Here is a 20,140-nt window from a genome sequence, read left to right as displayed (position 1 = left end):
AGCTCATTTGATTCTGCAATCGAAGATTTCTAACTTTTGTATAAAATGTGAGCTTAGAACAAGTATCGGCCGTGAGTTGACGATTTACAATTGACCTCGAAATTTCTACATTCCACTAGATAAGACGATTTCCTGATCCACAAATGATCAGAAATCTCTGCGTTCTTATCTAATTTTTTGTTCCACAATTCATCATCAATTTTAGAATTCAAGTAACTGGGCACTATATTACTATGTGTAAAACATGCTCGAAAATTTCGTCTCTTAACAGATTAAACAACATACCTATGCTTACTGATCTATTTTGGGATTAATATGCTCTACTATTGAACATAACGTTCCTCTAAACTCTAAATTTGACTGGTAAAATGTAATTAGAAACACAATAATAATAATATTCAATCTAAATTAAAATTTAAAGGTTTAAAAAAGTCATGCTTTTTTCTGTAGGATATAGATCTTGGGCCTAATCTCATCTAATTCACTTTGGTATTGCGTCCCTAACTCGTCACATAATTTTAAAAGTAATTACGAAAGGGGGGTGCATTTTCACCACTCTTATAGTTTGTCGCCCGTCACACCTTATATCACTAGTCCATTAATTGTTTTGAATATTTCTGCTGCAGCTTAAAAGAGGATAAGTTATAAGTAAAAATTATTAATTTTAAAAATGCTTAAGTGGGAAGATTTTTGGAACTGGTATGGTAAGATTGTGATACTAATGTTACAGAGATTTAGAGAGAGGAAGGTATCGTAAGGTATGAAATTAAACATTACTAAAGATAATTATAGTGAAATTTGCTGATACATAAATATATATTTTTAACATCACTACTAAAATAATGTAAGATAAAGCATATGTAAGCTCTGCAAGTCAGGTAACACTGAAATCTAGCCAACTTACAACGTGGTCGTTTCAAAACGTTTCCCAAATTGATAATTGGATTGTTTTTTAATTCCAGTTAAGTTTCTGTTTTTGGTAAAATGGAATTCAAATGAAATTGTGCAATGGATTCCTCTGAACGAGTCATTGAATCTATTAATTCAAGCAAGTTCACAATGAAAAAGTGCCATTCAAAAACTATCAGACTTACAGTGGATTTGAGTCAAACCGATAAAGACGGTTGTGCTATATTCAATTATCAAGATCTTGTGAAAGCAGAGAAAGTGAGTTATTCATTTATTATACGAAGTGAAATAAATCAGGTAGATTTAGAAGGATATACACAAAAATCACTTATTCTTCCAAAATGTACTATACTAACTTCTTGGCACTAAAATTAATGCTAGGTCTTTGCTATTCATGGATTCACTATTCCAATCAGCTAAAATTTACCTGTTTCAGACACTCAGTTTTCTGCAATATCCCTCCATCGCATTTGGCCTGCTCTCTTTTCTTTCCTAGTTCATAGTACAGCACTTTTTGATAATTGCAGTGTTTTCTAAGCGTACGTGTAGCCTTCTTACCGCTGTCTTGCTAACTGTATGTACGTTTCTGTTTCCGAATGGTTCTTGGCATCATAGTGTTGTGTAGTCTATATCCTTTCACTGTTAATGGACCTATTTTTCTGAGATTTCTTCTCTCATACTCGAGTAGCTACATTGTAGGGTTGGAAAAGGTCAAAGCTTCAGCTCCGTATGCAGTATTAGGCGTAACATTTTATTCACAGGGCGTTGGTAGTCAGAGACTTCCTTTTGTGTACAAGAGACTTTATTAACATTTATTGGCGGTTATGAGCCTTTGGGTATATCTAGTTTAGTATGACAATCTCTACCGGATCTGTATGTTTTGTGATGTCAGTGCAAGTGTTGTTCATGTTCTTAGATTGGGAACCTGTAACGTAGAAACGATAAATTTCCTGAAAAAGTGGCTATTCCTTCTTTCCCCATCACTTTCCTAATAAGGAATTAAAGTGACAGTGCCATGTTTCTTGCTGCTTAGCCCTAAGGATATCAAAGTCTCTTACATGGCTGAGGACTTTATTTATTTAAGTTATTATTTAAGTATTCAAGTTATTCAATATACGATGTGTGCGTTTAGATTAGGTATCTTTAAATATTTCAGAATATTTATATAATATCTGTATGTACAAATACTACTTACTTTATTTTGATGTGGTGACATGAATGTCATTATTATACTTTTTGCTATTGCCGGAAATAGGAGAGATGCCGATTTCGAACTTATACTCTTTTAAAGTTGAGATTTACCTGGAAATAATTTTTTAGAGGTTTTCTGAATGCAGAAGAAATGTCTTTAGTTTAGTTTGAACCAATAAAAGATTGCAGGATGTTTAAACTTAATGTTTAAAACCACGTATTACTAAGGTTTTGGTACAAACCTGTTAACAGGAAGTTATATATATTGTGGCTGGATTTTTCAGTGGTTGCGATTTAATTTAGAACTTATATAGAAATCACGTTAAGACGTATTATTTGAATAGAAGTCACCTGTCGAGAACAAAGTTCGGTTTTATTTAGTTTGTAAGATTGTGGCTCTTTTAAATAATTTGGTAAATACTTAAGCCGCTGGAGCAGGCTGGATGTGCGTAAAAGAAGGCCATCAGGATACTTCATTCTGATGGAGATGGATACTGATACTAGAGGGCTTCGATCCGGAGAATGGGAAAATAGGAAGCGCTGGAAGTAACTCATTTGACGGCATTTTTGTAAGAATAAAGCCGGATAAGTAAATACGTAGTGAATACTGAGGAAAATCGGACAACATCGGCATATTTTGACTCATTTGATATTTGACTTTTTTTTAATTAAAAAAATAACATTATTATCTTTACTTTGAGATTACAACACGCCACACATATGAAGCTATCATTTTTAATTTGAAACATTCTTTATACAAATTATTTTTAGGAGAAGTAAGGCTTCATCTTAAGTTTGAGCTGCTAGTGTCATGTGTTTCATCCAGATTTTTTTTTCTCTCCTGCTTACAGGAAAAATTAAATATAGTATATGAACCCAAGCAGCTGAATGGTGCGTCAGATCTGTTTAATAGTGAGGACGAGGAAGCACTTAAGAAGATTGCGCTACAGTATGAAGAAAAATATGTCAGTTATAGTTTTGTGATCTGTAATATATTGACAATGTCATTTTGATGATTTTGATTTCATGATGTCATTTTGACAATCGCACTTACTTATCTACCAATCGTTGCATCAGATGAAGTGTCAATTTTACAGGGAGGAGGCAGTAACATGCGATACCAAACCTATACTGAACTTGGTGCTGGATATGATGAAAATGATTCTTTCATTGACAATACAGAAGCGGTAAGTTGAGCTCACTATATTAGTTGTTTATACTGTTCGGCGTTTTTGAACTAGCTCAGTGTTTAGAAGAGAACAGTTCAGTTAAACCCGTATGGGGAAGTGGACTAGCCACTTCTTCTGGGAGCTTGGCATCCCTGCAGGTTTCCCACACTAACAACACTCCAACACTTACATCCCTCAACACTCCAAAATAGTAGTGTGGAGAGGGGCTTCTGGCGGAAGTATGAAGACTTTATTTTTCACTAAAAAGTGAAACACTCAGCCCTTTGCACTGATAAGACGTGCGGTTTTGCTTTTCTTTTTTTTTTAATTTTTTATTCGACAAAAGATACACATTTGATATGCGATGCATTTTTTTTGTAGCACGCAGTGACCTACAAGTAGCCTTGTCGGAGTAAAAGCGCACTAAACTTAGTCGAGTAGCTAATAATGAACTTTTTCTTCTGTCTGATGCCTGTTGTTTTCACCCACTATTTCTGATACGTATTGTATATCCATTCTTTGACGGCTGCACTTAAAAGGCATTTCGCTGAGCTGCTCAAAAGTTTCGGATTCCTTGGAAGCACCACACGATCTTTCTTCTAGCAAACTGCTATGTAATCATGCAGGAGTAAAACAAATCTTGTTACTTATCAAGTTTTGAGGAGGAAAATTCTGGTTGCGATATGAAGGCTAATTCTTTAAGGGAAAAGTCTTGTTAGGGAAACTGCAAGGAACGCTTCCTCATCTCGCCACATTAGGAGAAACAATACAATGTTGTTGCACTCCTCCCTCAAATTGGCTATAAATATATTGTTGCAGGTAGAAGAAGCGCTACCCGATAATACCGAACCAAAACGAGGTGGCTTCTACGTGAACACTGGCAAACTCGAGTATAAGAAAGTTTATGATTATTTTGATATTAAGAAGGTCAAGGTAATTCAAATATCCTCACTACTTTTTAGGGAATGATTTTTTGTGAGTGTGGGTGAAGAAAATATAGCAGTAACGTGAACATGCTGAATCTGACAAACTATTAAGTTTTGATGAAAATATCCAATTAAGGAAGGTTGTGTAAAATTCTCCTCAAAAGTACATTTCAGGCTATTTTACAGTTCTAACACCTGTAAATATTAAATAAGAATGAAATTAGTTTCCGAAATTCCGAGTTGGAAGAAAATTAGTTAACCAGAAAAGAGACTTCAGTGATTTTTTTTTCTATTTGGTTCGAAACATAATTTTTGAAATTACGTTTTTCTAAAGTAATATTTTGATATCTCCAGAAACGAAATTATTTGATAGTAATATCTAAAAAAGGAAAATCAAAGAAGCACAAAGAATTTAATATTTCGTTTAGCTAACACAATCGCATTTTATACTAAAGTTTTGGTAAAAATATGTAACCTCCATAAAAACTTACGGTAAAAAAGTTAAACGTCAAAAGATACACAAATTAGCTGATACCAAATATTTCATTCATATTTCAGCTCGTAATTTCAACCACTTAAAAAGGTTAGAAAAAGCCTGAGTGTTTTAGTTAAATTTTCTGATTTCTCTTACTACTTTTGGGGCTTTCTTAGTACTTTAACTTCGCCTTTGAACAACGTTTTCATGAATCCTAACAGAAGATATTAAGAACACATAAAATCTACTTTTTGAACGTTTATAACATTCATATCATTAAAGTAATTTTACTAAATGAAAGTAATAGATATATATTTTTACAGTCATCTTAACTTTAGAAATAATCTATCGTCCAGTATTTCAGACAATTCCAAACTTCAAAAGTCTATTCTGTTAAGTTACACATTCGGTTTACAGATTTCCTTAATATATAGAATGAGCAATACTTTCAATATTACTTGATATTGTGTACCTTCATACGAGCGTAACTTTCACTGGAGAGATTTTTAAAAGAATGCTTAGAGTTGCTGCCCTTAAAGAACTCATAAAAACAAATTATTGAGAAATCATTTCGAATAAAAGTGGGAAAGTAGTTGGAAAACGTAGAATGTAAGAAAAAACTAAAGCTACCAAATTGGTGACTATTAAGTAATGACAAAGTGGTACCAACTTGGTTAGAAGTTGTAGAACGTAATAAGTTTGCGAAAAGTTAATGGGGAGTGGCACATGTTAGTGGGAAGATGATGGAGACTGAAAGAAAAGTTTTAGAGGAGTGCTAATAAGTTTTTTGGAAGAAGGTGAAAACGTAAGAGAAAGACAGGAAAGTGATACTAAGTTGCTTAGAAGAAAATGCAATTTAATGGGATATAAAAATGTAGTAGGGATGGAAACTGTGTAAAAGAATTTACACTGCGATTACAATGACTTAAAAGGTATAAAAATGGAAAAAATGTCGGAGTTTTTCAACGTTGCACTTATTCGTGTAGTTTTTGACGATTACGCCCTATACCTATATAATTTTATTTTATTTATTTATTTATTTGCACTGAAGAATAATCTTCATGGCAAAGGAGTTGGAACATTGGCAATAATAACGTACAATGTGTCATAAAATACAGATCACAAAAAGTAAATTTAGTAAAGACAATAGTGAAAAACTGAGTTAACAATCAGAAAAATTCATAATACTAGTTTTACAATATATAAACAGGAAATGATTTTTATTTATTTATTTTTTTAATTTAATGGCATTAAGAATAAATAAAAATATGTCTTTGATTTGGCTTGAAGAATTAGTGGCTAACAGGTTTGTTAAATTATCAAGTGCAGAATCATCATGTGATTTTAAATACTTATTGATAAATTTTAATCTGTGGGTCCTCAACTCGGGGCATATAAATAAAAAGTGATACAAATCGTTTTGACCAAAGTTACAAAAGTCGCACAATTCATTTGGAAAAAAACTGTAATCTCACATCACGAACTAAAATTCTAGGATGTTTTTTAGAGATCATGCGCAACTGCGCTAAAATCCTTATCTTTTCAATATTTCCCTCTATCTGAAGATAAGACATTTCATTAGAGCCAAGAGGACTGACAAATCTATAGTGATCATTAAATCTGGAATTTATAACAAATTCAACGTCTTTGCTCAACAGGTGATTTTTAAATGCGATTAACATATCACTTTTACAGGCTGAAATCTCTCTAATGTTCTGGTTAATTAACCGTTCACAACCAATAATAGTCAAATAGTGTTTAAGATGAGTGTACCAGTTGGAAGGAGACTACATTATTATTGTCTAATTGAGCTAATCTAGAGTAACACATCTTTGGTAATTTATTATTATCCATTTTTAATAGTACAATCCACCAGCTAAGCATTCTACTTAAGATTTTTAATTGAATATGAATTCGTCCTGACTCTACTCTAACAAAGGCACTCGGTGTCTGAATGGGTAGTCTTAAAATTGATTTAAAAAAAGAAACTTGGCCTTTCTCACATTGCTATACCTATATAATGTACATATGTGATATTTTTATTATTATTATTATTATTATTAAATTTATTTTTACTTTAGAGGAAGCGATTGCTAGAGTCTGAATCAGAAGATGATGATGAAACTTCTTCGGAGGAAAAAGTACGTAAAAGATGGTTTTAGAATTTTGTGTTCTGAATGGTGTTATAAGATAAAACCGTCCAAGACGCTAATGACCTTAGAAGTTGATATGTCCCCCCACAAAAAAAATTAATGTTCTTTTCCTTTCTTGTTCGTATCACTAGAATATTCTGTCTGTTTTGCTTTAGAGAACCAGAGGAGATGGCCGTAATGAGAAGGCTGATAGAGTGGATGAACGTGATTCCAAAATATCAAATGGTAAAAGAAACAATAAACCGAACAAAATGGCACAAATGAAAACTGTGGACGAAGGTGAAATAAATTTACAAAGACAGTGTAGTTAATTGTAGGTGTGAGTTGGACTACCCGTCAGATATTGGATAATATCTGTTTCTTTTAATTTTTCGTGTTTTAGTATCCAAGGAAAGCATTAAGCCTGCTCACGGCAAGATCCACAGCGGCAGTAGCAGCTCGGATACTAAAGGCCCCAGTGTCAGCAACGAATCCAGCAATTGCACCGGTAACTACCTCTATTTCACTCTTTATTACCTTTGATGGTTGCAATTATTACCATTCTTATTAACTAATTTCTTTCCAACACATTCGTATGAATTTCCAAATAAAGATTTAAACGGGTTATTCTGAACTTGGTTAATAACTAAATTTATACAAGCAGTCATTTTTGTTTGAAGTTTTTTCCCGATACCTTTGGGGAGGGGGGTTGCGGGAGAAACTGAAACTCTCAGAAGTGGTTTAATTCTCTTCTACACAACACTTATTAGGTATACGTATGAATACTATTCTATTTGTCATTGCGCCTGATAATAAAGATTTCCAAAATCCCTCAACCGTGCGATATTACGAAATGATTTTATCTATTCTTACACCTAGATAAACAAAAATTTCACGGTAAAAACATGGTTAAAAGAAATATTGCAAACATTTCAAGTTTTAAGATAATTGGTTTACGAAATTGCGTCTTTACTGAATGCGTTGTTGAGATTTTCGGAATTTTCTTTTATTTAACTATTTTCTTAACAGTCATCCTATCGGACATTTGCGAGCTATTTCTCAACCACTAGACCGTCAATAATTATTTAATCTTATATACTAATACCTCACTTTGTGTCGTGGTTACGTTCCAAAAAAACACGACGCAAATTGAAACGACGCAAAGTAAATTAGGATTTTCTCTAGCAAACCATGTCAAGATCGAAGATAGGTTCCAGGGTTACGAAAATACTGCTTTTTAAAAAGAAAATTGAACAAATTAAACATTTAAAAAGCAAAAATAATATAAAATTTTATTACATACATACAAAAAACAAAAAAAAAGTATGTTGTATTCAATTAAAACAAAATTAATTTATGAAAAACCAAATTAAAATTAATCACTGTCTGATGAGTCCATAGTGGTTGTTGTCGTAAGTCGGCTTTCTTTCACAAAAAATTGGTCCAATGTTTGCTGAACAGCTTTTTTTTTTAACGTAAAATAAATTTCCTTGTAGCAATTGATATTCGTAGCTACCGCCTGGGACACTTTCTAAAACAAAAGAAATTAGAAACAAAAGTGTTGCTATCTTTTAGAAAAAAATGAAAATTTCAATCGAACCCAAAACAACGCAACTTCGAAAATCTAACGACGCAGAGTGAAAATTAGTACTAATTAAGCAGCGTTGCAACTTCGAAAAAACGCAAAACGAAACGACGCAAAGCGAGGTATTGGTGTATTTAGGAATTTAAGAAGTGCCTCAACGAGCATAAAGCTTACTCTTTGCAATAGTGTTCATTAGAATTGCATTAGTGTTCCTACGATAAAAGTGGAACAGAAGTATAGCCGTGACCACTTGTTTGGATTCAACTTTCTGTAGTTGATAAAAACTAATTGTAAATATTTAGTTACTAAAATTGATTTATTTTATTTGCAGGTGCAGATGTATATGAAAATTCAGCTCAAATTGATGTAAAAAATCCGCCGCTGGATAAAGGCAAGTTTTAGACAAATCGCTTAATCTAGTCGAGATTTGTGTTTTATACAACGCTTTAAGGCAAATGTTGCGCACTTTGAAAAATACGTTTAGAACCTCCACTGTATAGCGTTCAAGCCGCTTTCATTAGCAGCTGATGATCGCAATCTTAGGTGTCAGTAAATGACCTTCATAGGCATAAAGGTATTAAGCTTAGATGACCTCAAGGAAGTGATATCAGGTAACGCGGGTGTTGAGTATTGTGGACCGTAGAATGTAGTCGATTATCATTTCTTGCAGGGTAATAAAGTGCAAGCGATGATTGAAATACAACTACTCAGCTCAAGTGTTTCTGCTAGGTTTTGGGTGAATTTCTTCTGTATGGAAGTTGCTTCACTAATAAGGACCAATCATTATCTTATTTTTCAGAAGTTCATGCCGCAGGGTACAAAGGTCAGAATAGTGATTTAAACGAAAAGACTGAGCACGACAGTGGAGACACGAATGCGGCAATCTCAAATTCAGGTACGTCTTAAAAAATTATGTTTTATCAAATTAAACTAATCAGTAATAAAATGATTACTTCACTAAATTCAAGTAGAAAACCGTGGGAAAAAGATTAAAGTTCTGAAACAAAAAAATTAATCATTCGTTATTTATCAGATAAGCTATACGAAATTTTATTAATATTTTTAGTCTTAGTGAAATAATGTATTCAATAATATCGGATGGCCCAAGTCTTCGACACCAGAGTTTTCCTTCAAAACTGTAAAGAGGCAGAAAAAGAAGTCGAAACAATATTCCCATAGTTTACAATTTCTCTAGCTTACTTAGCTTACTGGTCAGGGGAAGTTTTGCGATCCTTATTAAGATTTTAAAATTTAGTTTTAACCGATTGCATATAGAGATCCTCACGTTTAGTACATACTCTTATTTTAATAAATTTACGTGACTTATTGAACAGTTTTTGCCCGGTTTTTCGCGATTTTCAAATAAGTAGTTCCATTGATTTTATTTTAAACTTCGTGTATTATGTCTCACTTAACTTTTATTTGAAACAGTTTCCTAGGAAAATTGATTTTTATGGAGGTTTTCTGAGGACTACCACTTAAAAAAAAATCCATTCAAGTACCCTAAACTGTACGACATACAGATCAGCTAAATACTTAATAACAACCAAATTTTGTCATTACAAGCCTAGTTACAATTTCAAGTTAGAAGGAAATAGGTTCGCGAGAACCTTGAAATTTCTTCGCATTTAAGGTTTCTATTTTTTTTTGTTTTTGTTTACTTTCTCTTATTTCTAGAAAGAGGATGTACTTATTGTGATAGTATCAAATTTTCTAAATTGGGTTTTCAATGAAAATACAAGTTATAGGATCCCTTGAATAGAATAAAAAAATGTTTCTGGTCCAAATGATTTTGTATGTGTGTATGTATGGATTGAGTGCTTTGTAAACAGAATATTACAAAAATGAAAAGTCGTAGAAAGGTTCAAACTTTGTTGTCAGAATACAAATTATGTTTCTACTTCAAAATTCAATGGCTTTGCATTTCTTCTGTATAAAACACACAATCATCTTTCAGCAGTTATTTAATATCTTTGATAATCTGTGCACCACATACAAATTAGAAATGGATTCACTTAGAAACTATGCGTATTGTCTATTTTTGAAGTGTTGCGAATGTATTGCAAATGTTCCTGATCTGCCCCCTAACTACAGAAGTCTTCTGCTCTTCAAGGTTCTTATAACATTGCACAAAATAACAGTTATTAATATCAAAAGTTCGGTATGTAAAACTAATGTGATAGATAGTTGTATCACAAGTTTCCCCTAAACTTGAATTCTTGTTGCCTTTAATATTATATAAATTCACTTGAATAAAACTATCGACTTGTGACAAGCTACATAAACTTGCCAGAACTTCTTTAAAGACTAGCGTTCTCTAAAAAAGAAGGCTCCAAAAGTGAAAGGCCGAAATACTTATAAGCTAAGATTAAAGAAACTAGTTCGTATTTTTTATCGTGAAAGTGGCAAAACAACGTTGTGTAATGTCGCACCTAACGACCAGACGATTATCTTTAAACTTAGAATTTATGGCAGTAGTTTTAATTATTGTTGAATTATGGCACATTAGAGGAAAGTCCTACAACAAACCTCAACGACCTAATTTGCTTTTTCCAAAAAATTATTTCAAATATAAAAGTGTCAAATTTACATTCAAGAACATACAACATAAAAGCCTCTTGTGGCTGTGGTGCCGCGGGGCTTGGGTCCCGTCCCGCTACTGATCTTAATCCTAATACATAATATACAAACTTTTTAAAGAACTTTTGTCGTCTGGTTGATAGCACCTAAACGAAATACCAAATCCTGCGATTTTCAGTTCGATATATAATGAACATAACTACATACTCTATTTATTCTGTTTTAAAAAAAATCACTTTTTCGGAATCAAAACACCTCAAAACATGTATTTCCTGTCAAAACTTAAACATATTCAGAAGGTTTTGTTTGGAAAACGATTGAATAACAAACCCACTGAAGCCACTGTCAGCGTAGCAACAAAATAGCCTACAATTTGGGGCGGGTGTTGGTCTAGTGGTCAAGAGCGTGGCTTTATAAATGGGAGATCCCCAGTTCGAATCCCGCGCATGAAACTTTTTACTTGCAAGAAAAAATTGTTTATAATAAAGTATGAGCTTCCGCCCCCGTTCACGATACCTAATTGGTAGTTGGGCGTTAAGCACCGTCTGAAAAAACAAGCGATTACTTTACTTTTACTTTTAGCTTACAATTTCGCGGGATTGTGTCCTGAGATCTATTTTTTTTCTACTAGCTTCAACAGCTGGGTTAGATTTCGCTATTTCGCTTTCAACATTGTGTCTCAAAGAAGTTACAGTTACAGCAAAATCTTCAGTCCTGTCTGCTTAATTAGTCGTAAGAGGTAGAAGCTTCTGGATGACGCTTGAAGGCACCGGTTTGTCGACTCCAAGGAATCAAACACTCAGCCTTTCAAACTCTGTTCTACGCTGTTTTCCTCCCATTGCTAACAAAACTGTATATTTAAAGGCTGGTTGCTCTCTCAGTACGCATTAGCCAGTATAGAGTCAGTCACCTAACGGTCACGCGGTCTTCTAGGAAAACTAAACAATTAGTAAAAATGCCAAGTTTAAAAAAATAATCTTAAGATAAAGCGTAATAAATTTGTGAAAGTAAGAATGTTTCTCTTCATAATTATAACCGTTGTCATTATTATAACAGTTTTGGAGGAGATCTGCTGACGCTACAACTTGGGACATCATGAAAACTAGTTTTATTGAATGGAGAAACTAGAATTATGCAGACTGGGTTGTATTATTGTTGCTAATTCGTCCACGACACCTAATTGGTAGTTGGACGTTAAGCCCCGCCTGAAAAAATAGGCGATTACTTTACTTTATTGTTGCTAATTATAATTTTCTTATTTGGCCATCCAGAAACAAGTAATTCGGCCGACAGAGATGTATTCCAAAAAGACGAGCCTCCAAAACTTCCAGAACTATCGCCAGAAATACTAGTTGTTATAAATGAATTAAAAAGCCTCGCAGGCAATTTTAAAAGTTCACAAAGGAAATTTTTCACTGATCCCACGAATACCCTTCTCTATAGGTACACAGTCATCTATCATTTCAAATATTATTTTAAATTTAACATTCTTTACACTCAGTTATTGGTAAAACCTGATGATTTAAAATTTAAAGCCATGTGTTATGGGCGATTCGAATTAAAAAAAAGTGCTGTATAGCTTGAGCATGATTTTCGAGAATTGACTCTCATTTGAGGTCACACCATTCAACGCCATGGGTATATCAAAATGTGTGCTTACATGGCATGACGGACGTTAGATGTGTATAAACAGTAGCTGTAAAGTCAAATCTACTGCCATGTCAATGATCTATTGTGGCTCCATTAATGTCAATGTTTCTTCTTGTTAAGACGGTCCGGTAGGACAGTTGCATAAGATTTTAAATGTAAACAAAGTGTAGACTTTGTAAGTGTGACAGTGAGCTTTGAGCAGGGGTCCCCAAACTGGCCTACGGGCCACATGTGGCTTGACGGACATTTATCCGGCCCCCGCCGCACTTCCGGAAGGGGCATCTCTTTCATTGGTGGACAGTGAGAGGAGCACTATATGTGGCGGTGACTTAAAGCGCTACGTCGCTCATGTACAGTACTACTTCTGATGACGCGGGATGCACGCGTCACGGCTTCGAAAACAGTGTAAAATAATAGCAGAAGCAGGAAGAAAGGCAAAGCACTATGACTAAACCGGAGATTGACCATCTCATTAGCCAAAAGCAGGTCCACAATTCCCACAGAAATACTGGGCAGATTGTTGATTTAAGTTTACTTGTCCGGCCTTCCAACGGTCTGAGGGACAGTGAACTGGCCCCCTGTGTAAAAAGTTTGGGGACTCCTGGCTTTGAGCTATAGGTTTGTGAGTTCCGGTCAGTGAGAAAAACAAAGTGAATTTTTAACGTAACTTCAATTTTTACCTTTTTCTCGGCTTCAAAATATACTGACTTATGAGATGTGTAACTGTGCACTGTAATGTGTCGTGCATCATGTTTAGTTCGTTTGTTACGCCTCAAATCAGTTAGACCGGGTGGATACATGACATATGGCTCTCAATTAAACATAATACAAGGCAGCTATTTTAAAGCCAGGAACAAAGCGATCGCAAAAAACGCCAAGCGGCCCATATAGCAAAATCGGACGAAGTAATGTGCTTCCGAATGTCTAGGTTGTACTGGGCTGCCGAAAATAAAAAATTAAACCCCTAAATAGGCGTAAGAATACAACGAGTTTGTATTAAGACTCATTAATGGCTAAGCTATTTGACGAGTTAGGTGTTCCTTTGCTTACTGGACACTTTAAGTAGCTTGTTATTTTGTAAAATTTGTCAAATAGAATTGTAATAATTTCATCAAGAGGTAATTCTCAATGTTTAAACCAGAATGTTTAGTGTATGATCATTATTTGAGTGTTTTTACAAATGAGTATTCTCTCTCTTTCTCATCTCTTTATCTCTCTTTTTGTTTGGGAGAGAGAGAAACTGATTGAGTAAGCAAGAGAGCAAAATATCTGAAAAATTAAATTTCTCAGGAAGCTCAAATTTTATTTCGTCCTGATACCTACCTGATCTGTTAAGAATGTATTTTTTCTTAACGAGAGACTTTACTAAAGAATTTAAGTTTTTCAAGACATTAAAAAATCTCCCACATTTTCTAAACCGCTGTTTTAATATTTTACATAATTTTAACAGTGTTAATAAAAATCTATTGGTTGCTAAAATACCAAATTTGAGAAAAATTGATTAACTGGGAGTGCCACAAATCGATCAGGAACTATCCTTGAATTTGCCGCTTTCCGTTAAATCCATTCTGAATGTTCTCAGACTGGCTGCTTTGCACAAACGGCGGGCACTCTCCCAAGTAGTGTGCACCGTTTTTCTTACTCCCTCACTCTATATTGTTGTACTGCCCAAGAACTGCTCAACTGTAACTGCTCAAGAACATTAAGATTTTAAAGCCAGGAACAAAGCGATCGCAAAAAACGCCAAGCGGCCCATATAGCAAAATCGGACGAAGTAATGTGCTTCCGAATGTCTAGGTTGTACTGGGCTAAGTAACAAGTAATCCGTAAGAACGCGTGACTGAGTTTTAACCTCGTTATATCTGAGATTGAATCTACCCTTCGTTAACTCCAATGAGTATTTTGTTTTCCTTCACTATAAGTCCATCTTTCTATTTTTTTTTATTTTTTTTTTTTTAATGGTCACTCGCTATCAAAATGACAAGTTTTTTGTTTATTTTTATAGCAGAATAGTCAACTGAGATTTAGTTAAATATTCTAAAAAAAAAAAACTACATTTGTAGTTGAAAGAGAGTAGTTAGAAACTTGTGAGATTGATTCACAGCAGATTAAAATATATATTTTGTATATGTAAAACTTAATTCTTTTAAATCAAACATTACAGTAATGTCATGCAGAAAACTGTTGTGTAAAGAATTTATTAATCTTAATATCTTAATGTTTATTTATTGTATTTTTTCGGATTTGATATAATTGTCTATTTGAAAATTTCAGGTTGGAGTCAACTTGTCGAAAGGAGCTCAGCAATTCTGGAAGACATGCTGTATATTCTTATCTAGCCCACTTCCTGCCCTTCACCAAATCTACATTAGTTTCAAGAATAAAGAAAATTTTTGTTGGAAATGGGCAATTAGAGTCTTTTATAATCAGGTTCTACCCTTATTGTGTTATTGCTATTAAGTTGACCACAATGCTCTAAATTAGCATACCATTTATTTGTCCAAACATAATAACGCTGGGGCTGCGCGTGCTTCCAAAAATTGGGTCACATCACTGTAAAAAGCGACATAAGTAACTTATTGTACTTTAGCAAATCTTTCTACAGAATGCCTCTCACGTCCGTTCTCGCTCATCTGGAGATCAAGTCCAGTTTTCAAAAATAAATAAATCGAAATATGATTCCGCTCACCAAGCACTGAGGGTTCCTCTGGCAAACCGTAGTCTGGAATACTCGGTAATCTTAATGAATAATGGCTCTTGGTCATGCCATTCAGTCTTCCTCTCTCATGATCGTATGGTTTACTATGGCTTCATTTCTTAAAAATGGTTTACTAGCTCAAAACTCGAAAATTCACCCGCAAAACTGCACATTTGCACGCGCACACACACATATATATTTATATATGTATATATAAATATCTAAATTTATATATTTATATATATATCTGTATTAAATATATAACTTGACTAAACCTAACCCAAAAAACTGTCTAAAATCATTTTGAAATACTATAAAATCTTTTATTTATCGCAAAGAACATGAAAGTTCTTAGAGAGACACTTCTTAGTCTGAGTAAGAGAAAGTGTGTTACGGGTGATAAAAACTGAAAAAATAAATAAAATAAAAAATTGAAGCTTTTTTAGAATTTTTTTCGACTAACTAACTTACTCATTCCCCAAAAACAAAATCGTGGTCATTGAACGTACCAGGTTTCTTTCGTAATGATACACTAGTACTAGTAACAGTTGGACTAGAAGACGCAAGTATCTTTTTAGTTAAGGTAGTCGTGATTTGTGGCATCTAATCGTAAACTGCGTGCCGAAATAAATTTCACTACCTTGAAGAAGAATAATTACTGTCTTAAAATTTTTAGTTTAGTAATATTAACCAAATAGTAAATTATTTCAATGGGCAAAAAAAAGATAGTTGTAGAAGATACTTTGAAACGTTTTGCCAAACTACTCTTTTTACTTTAGCAAAATGATTGACGACTGAGGTGATGGCTTCCGAGGTGAAGAAAGGCGTACTTTTGAGGATCCTGTAATAGATCACTACGATTTTACAATAAGTATTACATTGAATCGAAAAGAAGGGGGTCATAGGCTTGATTTTAGACAAGTTTGGGTTTTTATATAAGGCAGGTTCAATGACCATCGGTATAATCCGTGTAGTGTGGGGTTAGAAAAGTCTCACAGACCATCTGTCCATCGTAAAAGGCGACTAATATGAGCAATACGATAAGTAACATCTGAAGGGTGAGGAGAAACCATAAGCCATGTTTGTGTGGTCGGACCTTCCACTATTCTAAACCTTCAACTGGGGGCTTTGGTCTTGCTACGAAATGTTACCACTAAAAGTGAACTGCCAATATGAGGTTCTGGCCTCCACGTTTATAAACAGAGGAATGGTTGTAAGTAGTATGTTTGGGTATTTCGCCTTGATGGAATTAGAGTCCTATGTTTTTTATTTTGACGGAGCATGATAGTCTGGTTTATCTGAATAGTTCCGCCATCTTCTTTACCGTCCCCAAAAACCTCCCCATTGGTACACTGACGAAATCTTAGGGCCAGTTTTGCTATCCATGATGAACTGATCATGCGAGTGCTATCCTCCAGTATTATTTTTTGTTGTAGGGAGTTAATTTTTACATGACATTTTTAATTCATGAACTTTTATTTACTTTCCCCACAGAATTAAAAATGTGGTCACATCCTTTCCAAAAATTAATGATGATTATGAGTTACAACGCCAGAGTTTGGAAGAGGCCAAGTAAGTGAATATTTATTTAGTAACTGCATCAATTGTCTACATCAGAATTTATTATATTATTTTATGAATAAAAAAAGTATATGACCAATATGGAGTTGATTTTAACTTTATTTTCAGGCCTTATCTAGAGAAAGCTGTACAGATAAAAGTCAGACAGTTTGTAGTAATGACAGGCAAGAAAAAAGATTCTCTCGAGACGTACATAGTGGATTTCCTGAGCAACATCGTCCCGTTTTGGCCTTGCGGTACCATTACAGTTAGCAACCTGCACAATCTTGTCGTGGATGCTATTAAAATGTAAGTATTAAATTGTCATATTATCAAATTTGAGTTTTCACTGAAAAGACATTTTTTGACAATTTTAAGAAAGAAATTATTACGTGTATGTGCTCTGTCTGGTTAGCATAACTCAAAAACACTGTAAATTCCTCAGAATTTTGATCTGATATTAATACAGAAGATCCCATTGGAGTAATGTTTTGGCCAAAATCTATGACTGGAAATCGATGAATTTTACTGAATGAATTTTTAATTTATTTGCTGCCATTTTTTAAGTTGGCGCTTGAAATTTTCTTAGTATACTCATTACACACATTTTTTGAAACAACTGAAAGACTCACTAATTTCAAGGGATTATAAGAAAGATGTGCAATTTACGTCCAGTACTACTTTAGTGTAATGTCAAAGGGTCTGCCATCTATATTAAGTTAATGAGAATTAAATTTATTGCCAAATTCCACGATTTTCAGAAAGCGCATCCAGGCGACTTTCTTTTAAATTGATTAATTTTGACGGGATCGAATTCACAATAATTAACTTAAATCATTAACTGCTGTTAATTTATTCCACAGGACAAGAACATATCGAAAACACTATTACTAATTACTACATTATTTTATCTGTTTAAATGAGAAAAACTAAATCATGTAAGTACTAAGTATGTGATGCGGTAAGCAATTTAAACACAATACATACCAGCTAAACTGCAACGTAATCTCCATTTGGTACACCACTATTCAATATTAATGCACATTCCTTCTAGGAATAAAGGCTCGTATCCTAAATGTAATTAATGAATACTTTATATAAGTTAATATACTTACTACTCGTAACAAACTATCTTTTTGGTTTAAAACTTTTTTTCGTAAAAACTGATTTTAAGTGGATTCTGAGAGAGGGTTTTCTTTTCCTTACACTCTGGTGATAGACCTATTCACTATCTGGTAATAGACAGTGAACTTTGTAACAAGAGGACACTGAAGGCCGGCAGTACATTAAAAAAGGCTCCGGACGACAATGACTGTAGGTGGTAACGCACCTTAAATACAAATAAAAAATTAAAATTTTATAAACATTTCAAGAAAATTTGTCCGAGTAAATTACAAAGAGAGAAATTCGTGAGAGTTTTCACACCTGCTATTTGTCTACTTCTAGGGAAGCAGAGGCGTACAACATGACCTACTCTCCTGGATTTCCGTTTCTGAAGGACTCAACTTCTCCTGCTATGACTTTTAATGATATACTCTTTTCTCAGTCAAAGAAGAATACTGCTTCTGATGAAGAGCCGGCAGTGAGTAAGTCATTGCCGGTGGTAAGTACAGCTGACACTGCAACAGCAAGCTCCAAGGAGGTAGGTCTTGAACTAAATTCTGCACCTGTGAAGATCACCTTTTTTGCAAATCTTAAAATTTAATAATATAACTGTCTACAGATAAAAGTGAAAGAAGATACACAGTTAGCACCTATGACTGTACCCGCCACAACGGATAAAGAGAAAGTTTCAGTTGTCTTGAAAGTATCGCACAAGAAGCAAAAAAGTAGCGGAAGTAAGAGAGATTCAGGGAGATGGCCACCCCAACAGGGCACCAAGAAGTTGGATGAACGAATTTTGGAGCGAGACCCGGAGTCTAGAGATAAACACCTATCAAAGGTAGTGTTCAGTGTTAGTTGCTTACTGTTGTTAAGAAGAAATTTTTCGATACACTCAAAAATTCTTTACTTAAATTTTTACCGGAAATACATGTTTTGAGGGTATTTAAGGCTTGAAGAAGGCTGGTTTTGACACATAATGCCTGTGGGTTTGTAAAAACTGAATGTCACAAATGAAAAATCGGAGAAAGCCTCCAAGTCTGTTTTTATAATATTGTATTGTACAGCTTCTGCTCCCCGTACACGATATCAAATTGAGCTGTTGTGTATTATTCCTTTTCTGAAAAAAATAGGTGTTAACACTACTCTTACTCAATGTCACTGATCATTAAAAATATTGAAAATGTGGTTAGAAACGCAGCGCTGGATAGTATCACTGTCTTTATCCGACGTAGCATGTTTATTGTATCCATGACCAGTATCGGACTTCCATCCATCAGAGATTTATTAATAGTTTTATTTTGAGAATGCGATTTAATCTATTTATCTCACCCTGCACTTCATGACTGACTTATGGTGAGTATGTGTGTTATTTAAAATCCATAATGAACAGTAACATTACTAAATTTAATAAAAATTGTATTAATAAAACGTGCTGTGTACAAAATATGCTTGTACACTGTTCAGCATTTACTTAACAAAAAAGTAAAAATTGTTTCAGTACTGTTCAGCAGATGAAAAAGTGCAGATGCAGCTGGACCAAGTAATGCAAGATCTAGTTGTGCTGAACCAAATGAGCTCGGACACCACCTGTAGTACAAACAATAAATAAAGTATGTATTCAAATTTATATTTTAGATTGAATTTTAATTGGGAATGCAAAATTTAGTTCCGGTGTTAGAAATGACGACCATTTTGCAACACAAAAAGAATTTTTTTACCTTCTCTGATCACTTATTCTCCAAAGATAATGCTTTGTTTATCTTCTTCTTCTTCCCATGGTGCTACAGTCCTATAATAGGACCTGGACCTCATTTAAGAGAGAGTGCCACTCTTCCCTATCCTCGGCTTTTAGGCGCCATCTTCTTACACCCACCTTTCGCAGATCTCTTTCTACGTCATCTAACCATCTTATCCTGGGACGACCTCTACGTCTTGCGCCTCCCGGGTGTCCATATAGTACTTTTTTAGGAACTCGATGATGGAGCATCCGTTCAACCGGCCGAGCCACCTCAGCCTGCCTTTTTTGATACAAGAAACTACGTCGGGTTCTCCCTATAGTTTCTTGAGTTCTTGCTTTGTTTATATTCCATGAAATTCCATAGAAATCAAGTTTCTCTACCTCATTTTGAAGTCGTTAGAGTTCGATTAAGTGGTTGTTAGA

The 20,140-nt window shown here is 34.2% G+C and overlaps 1 protein-coding gene across 3 annotated transcripts; it reads left to right on the top strand.

Annotated features, from left to right (window-relative positions):
- The first annotated feature begins 619 nt into the window (after positions 1-619).
- On the top strand, positions 620-19,589 carry LOC141462311 (ubinuclein-2-like). 3 transcript variants are annotated; one of them, XM_074144054.1, is made up of 17 exons: positions 620-758; positions 963-1,167; positions 2,952-3,065; positions 3,198-3,287; positions 4,089-4,202; positions 6,752-6,811; positions 6,979-7,102; positions 7,206-7,310; positions 8,719-8,778; positions 9,187-9,282; positions 12,239-12,410; positions 14,892-15,047; positions 16,810-16,887; positions 17,005-17,184; positions 18,322-18,517; positions 18,599-18,817; positions 19,478-19,589. In XM_074144054.1, the coding sequence occupies exons 2-17, from the start codon at positions 1,009-1,011 to the stop codon at positions 19,586-19,588; spliced, it is 2,034 nt and encodes a 677-aa protein (XP_074000155.1). In that variant the 5' UTR covers positions 620-758; positions 963-1,008; the 3' UTR covers position 19,589. The 3 variants fall into 3 exon arrangements, with proteins under 3 accessions (XP_074000155.1, XP_074000156.1, XP_074000154.1); XM_074144055.1 differs by having other exon boundaries at positions 715-878; positions 9,190-9,282; XM_074144053.1 differs by having other exon boundaries at positions 715-878.
- Positions 19,590-20,140: the final 551 nt, after the last annotated feature.

This window comes from Rhodnius prolixus, unplaced genomic scaffold, assembly GCF_049639745.1.
Source record: "Rhodnius prolixus isolate KJV_2025 unplaced genomic scaffold, Rpr scaffold_30, whole genome shotgun sequence".
Taxonomy (NCBI): Eukaryota; Metazoa; Arthropoda; class Insecta; order Hemiptera; family Reduviidae; genus Rhodnius; species Rhodnius prolixus.
This window is presented reverse-complemented; position numbering and strand designations above follow the sequence as displayed.

Excerpts from the sequence above, each read along its gene's own strand:
- LOC141462311 (XM_074144054.1), top strand. The coding sequence starts at position 1,009 with ATGGATTCCTCTGAACGAGTCATTGAATCTATTAATTCAAGCAAGTTC. Across the intron at positions 3,066-3,197 it reads TACAGTATGAAGAAAAATAT|GGAGGAGGCAGTAACATGCG; the intron begins GTCAGTTATAGT and ends TCAATTTTACAG. Across the intron at positions 6,812-6,978 it reads AAACTTCTTCGGAGGAAAAA|AGAACCAGAGGAGATGGCCG; the intron begins GTACGTAAAAGA and ends GTTTTGCTTTAG.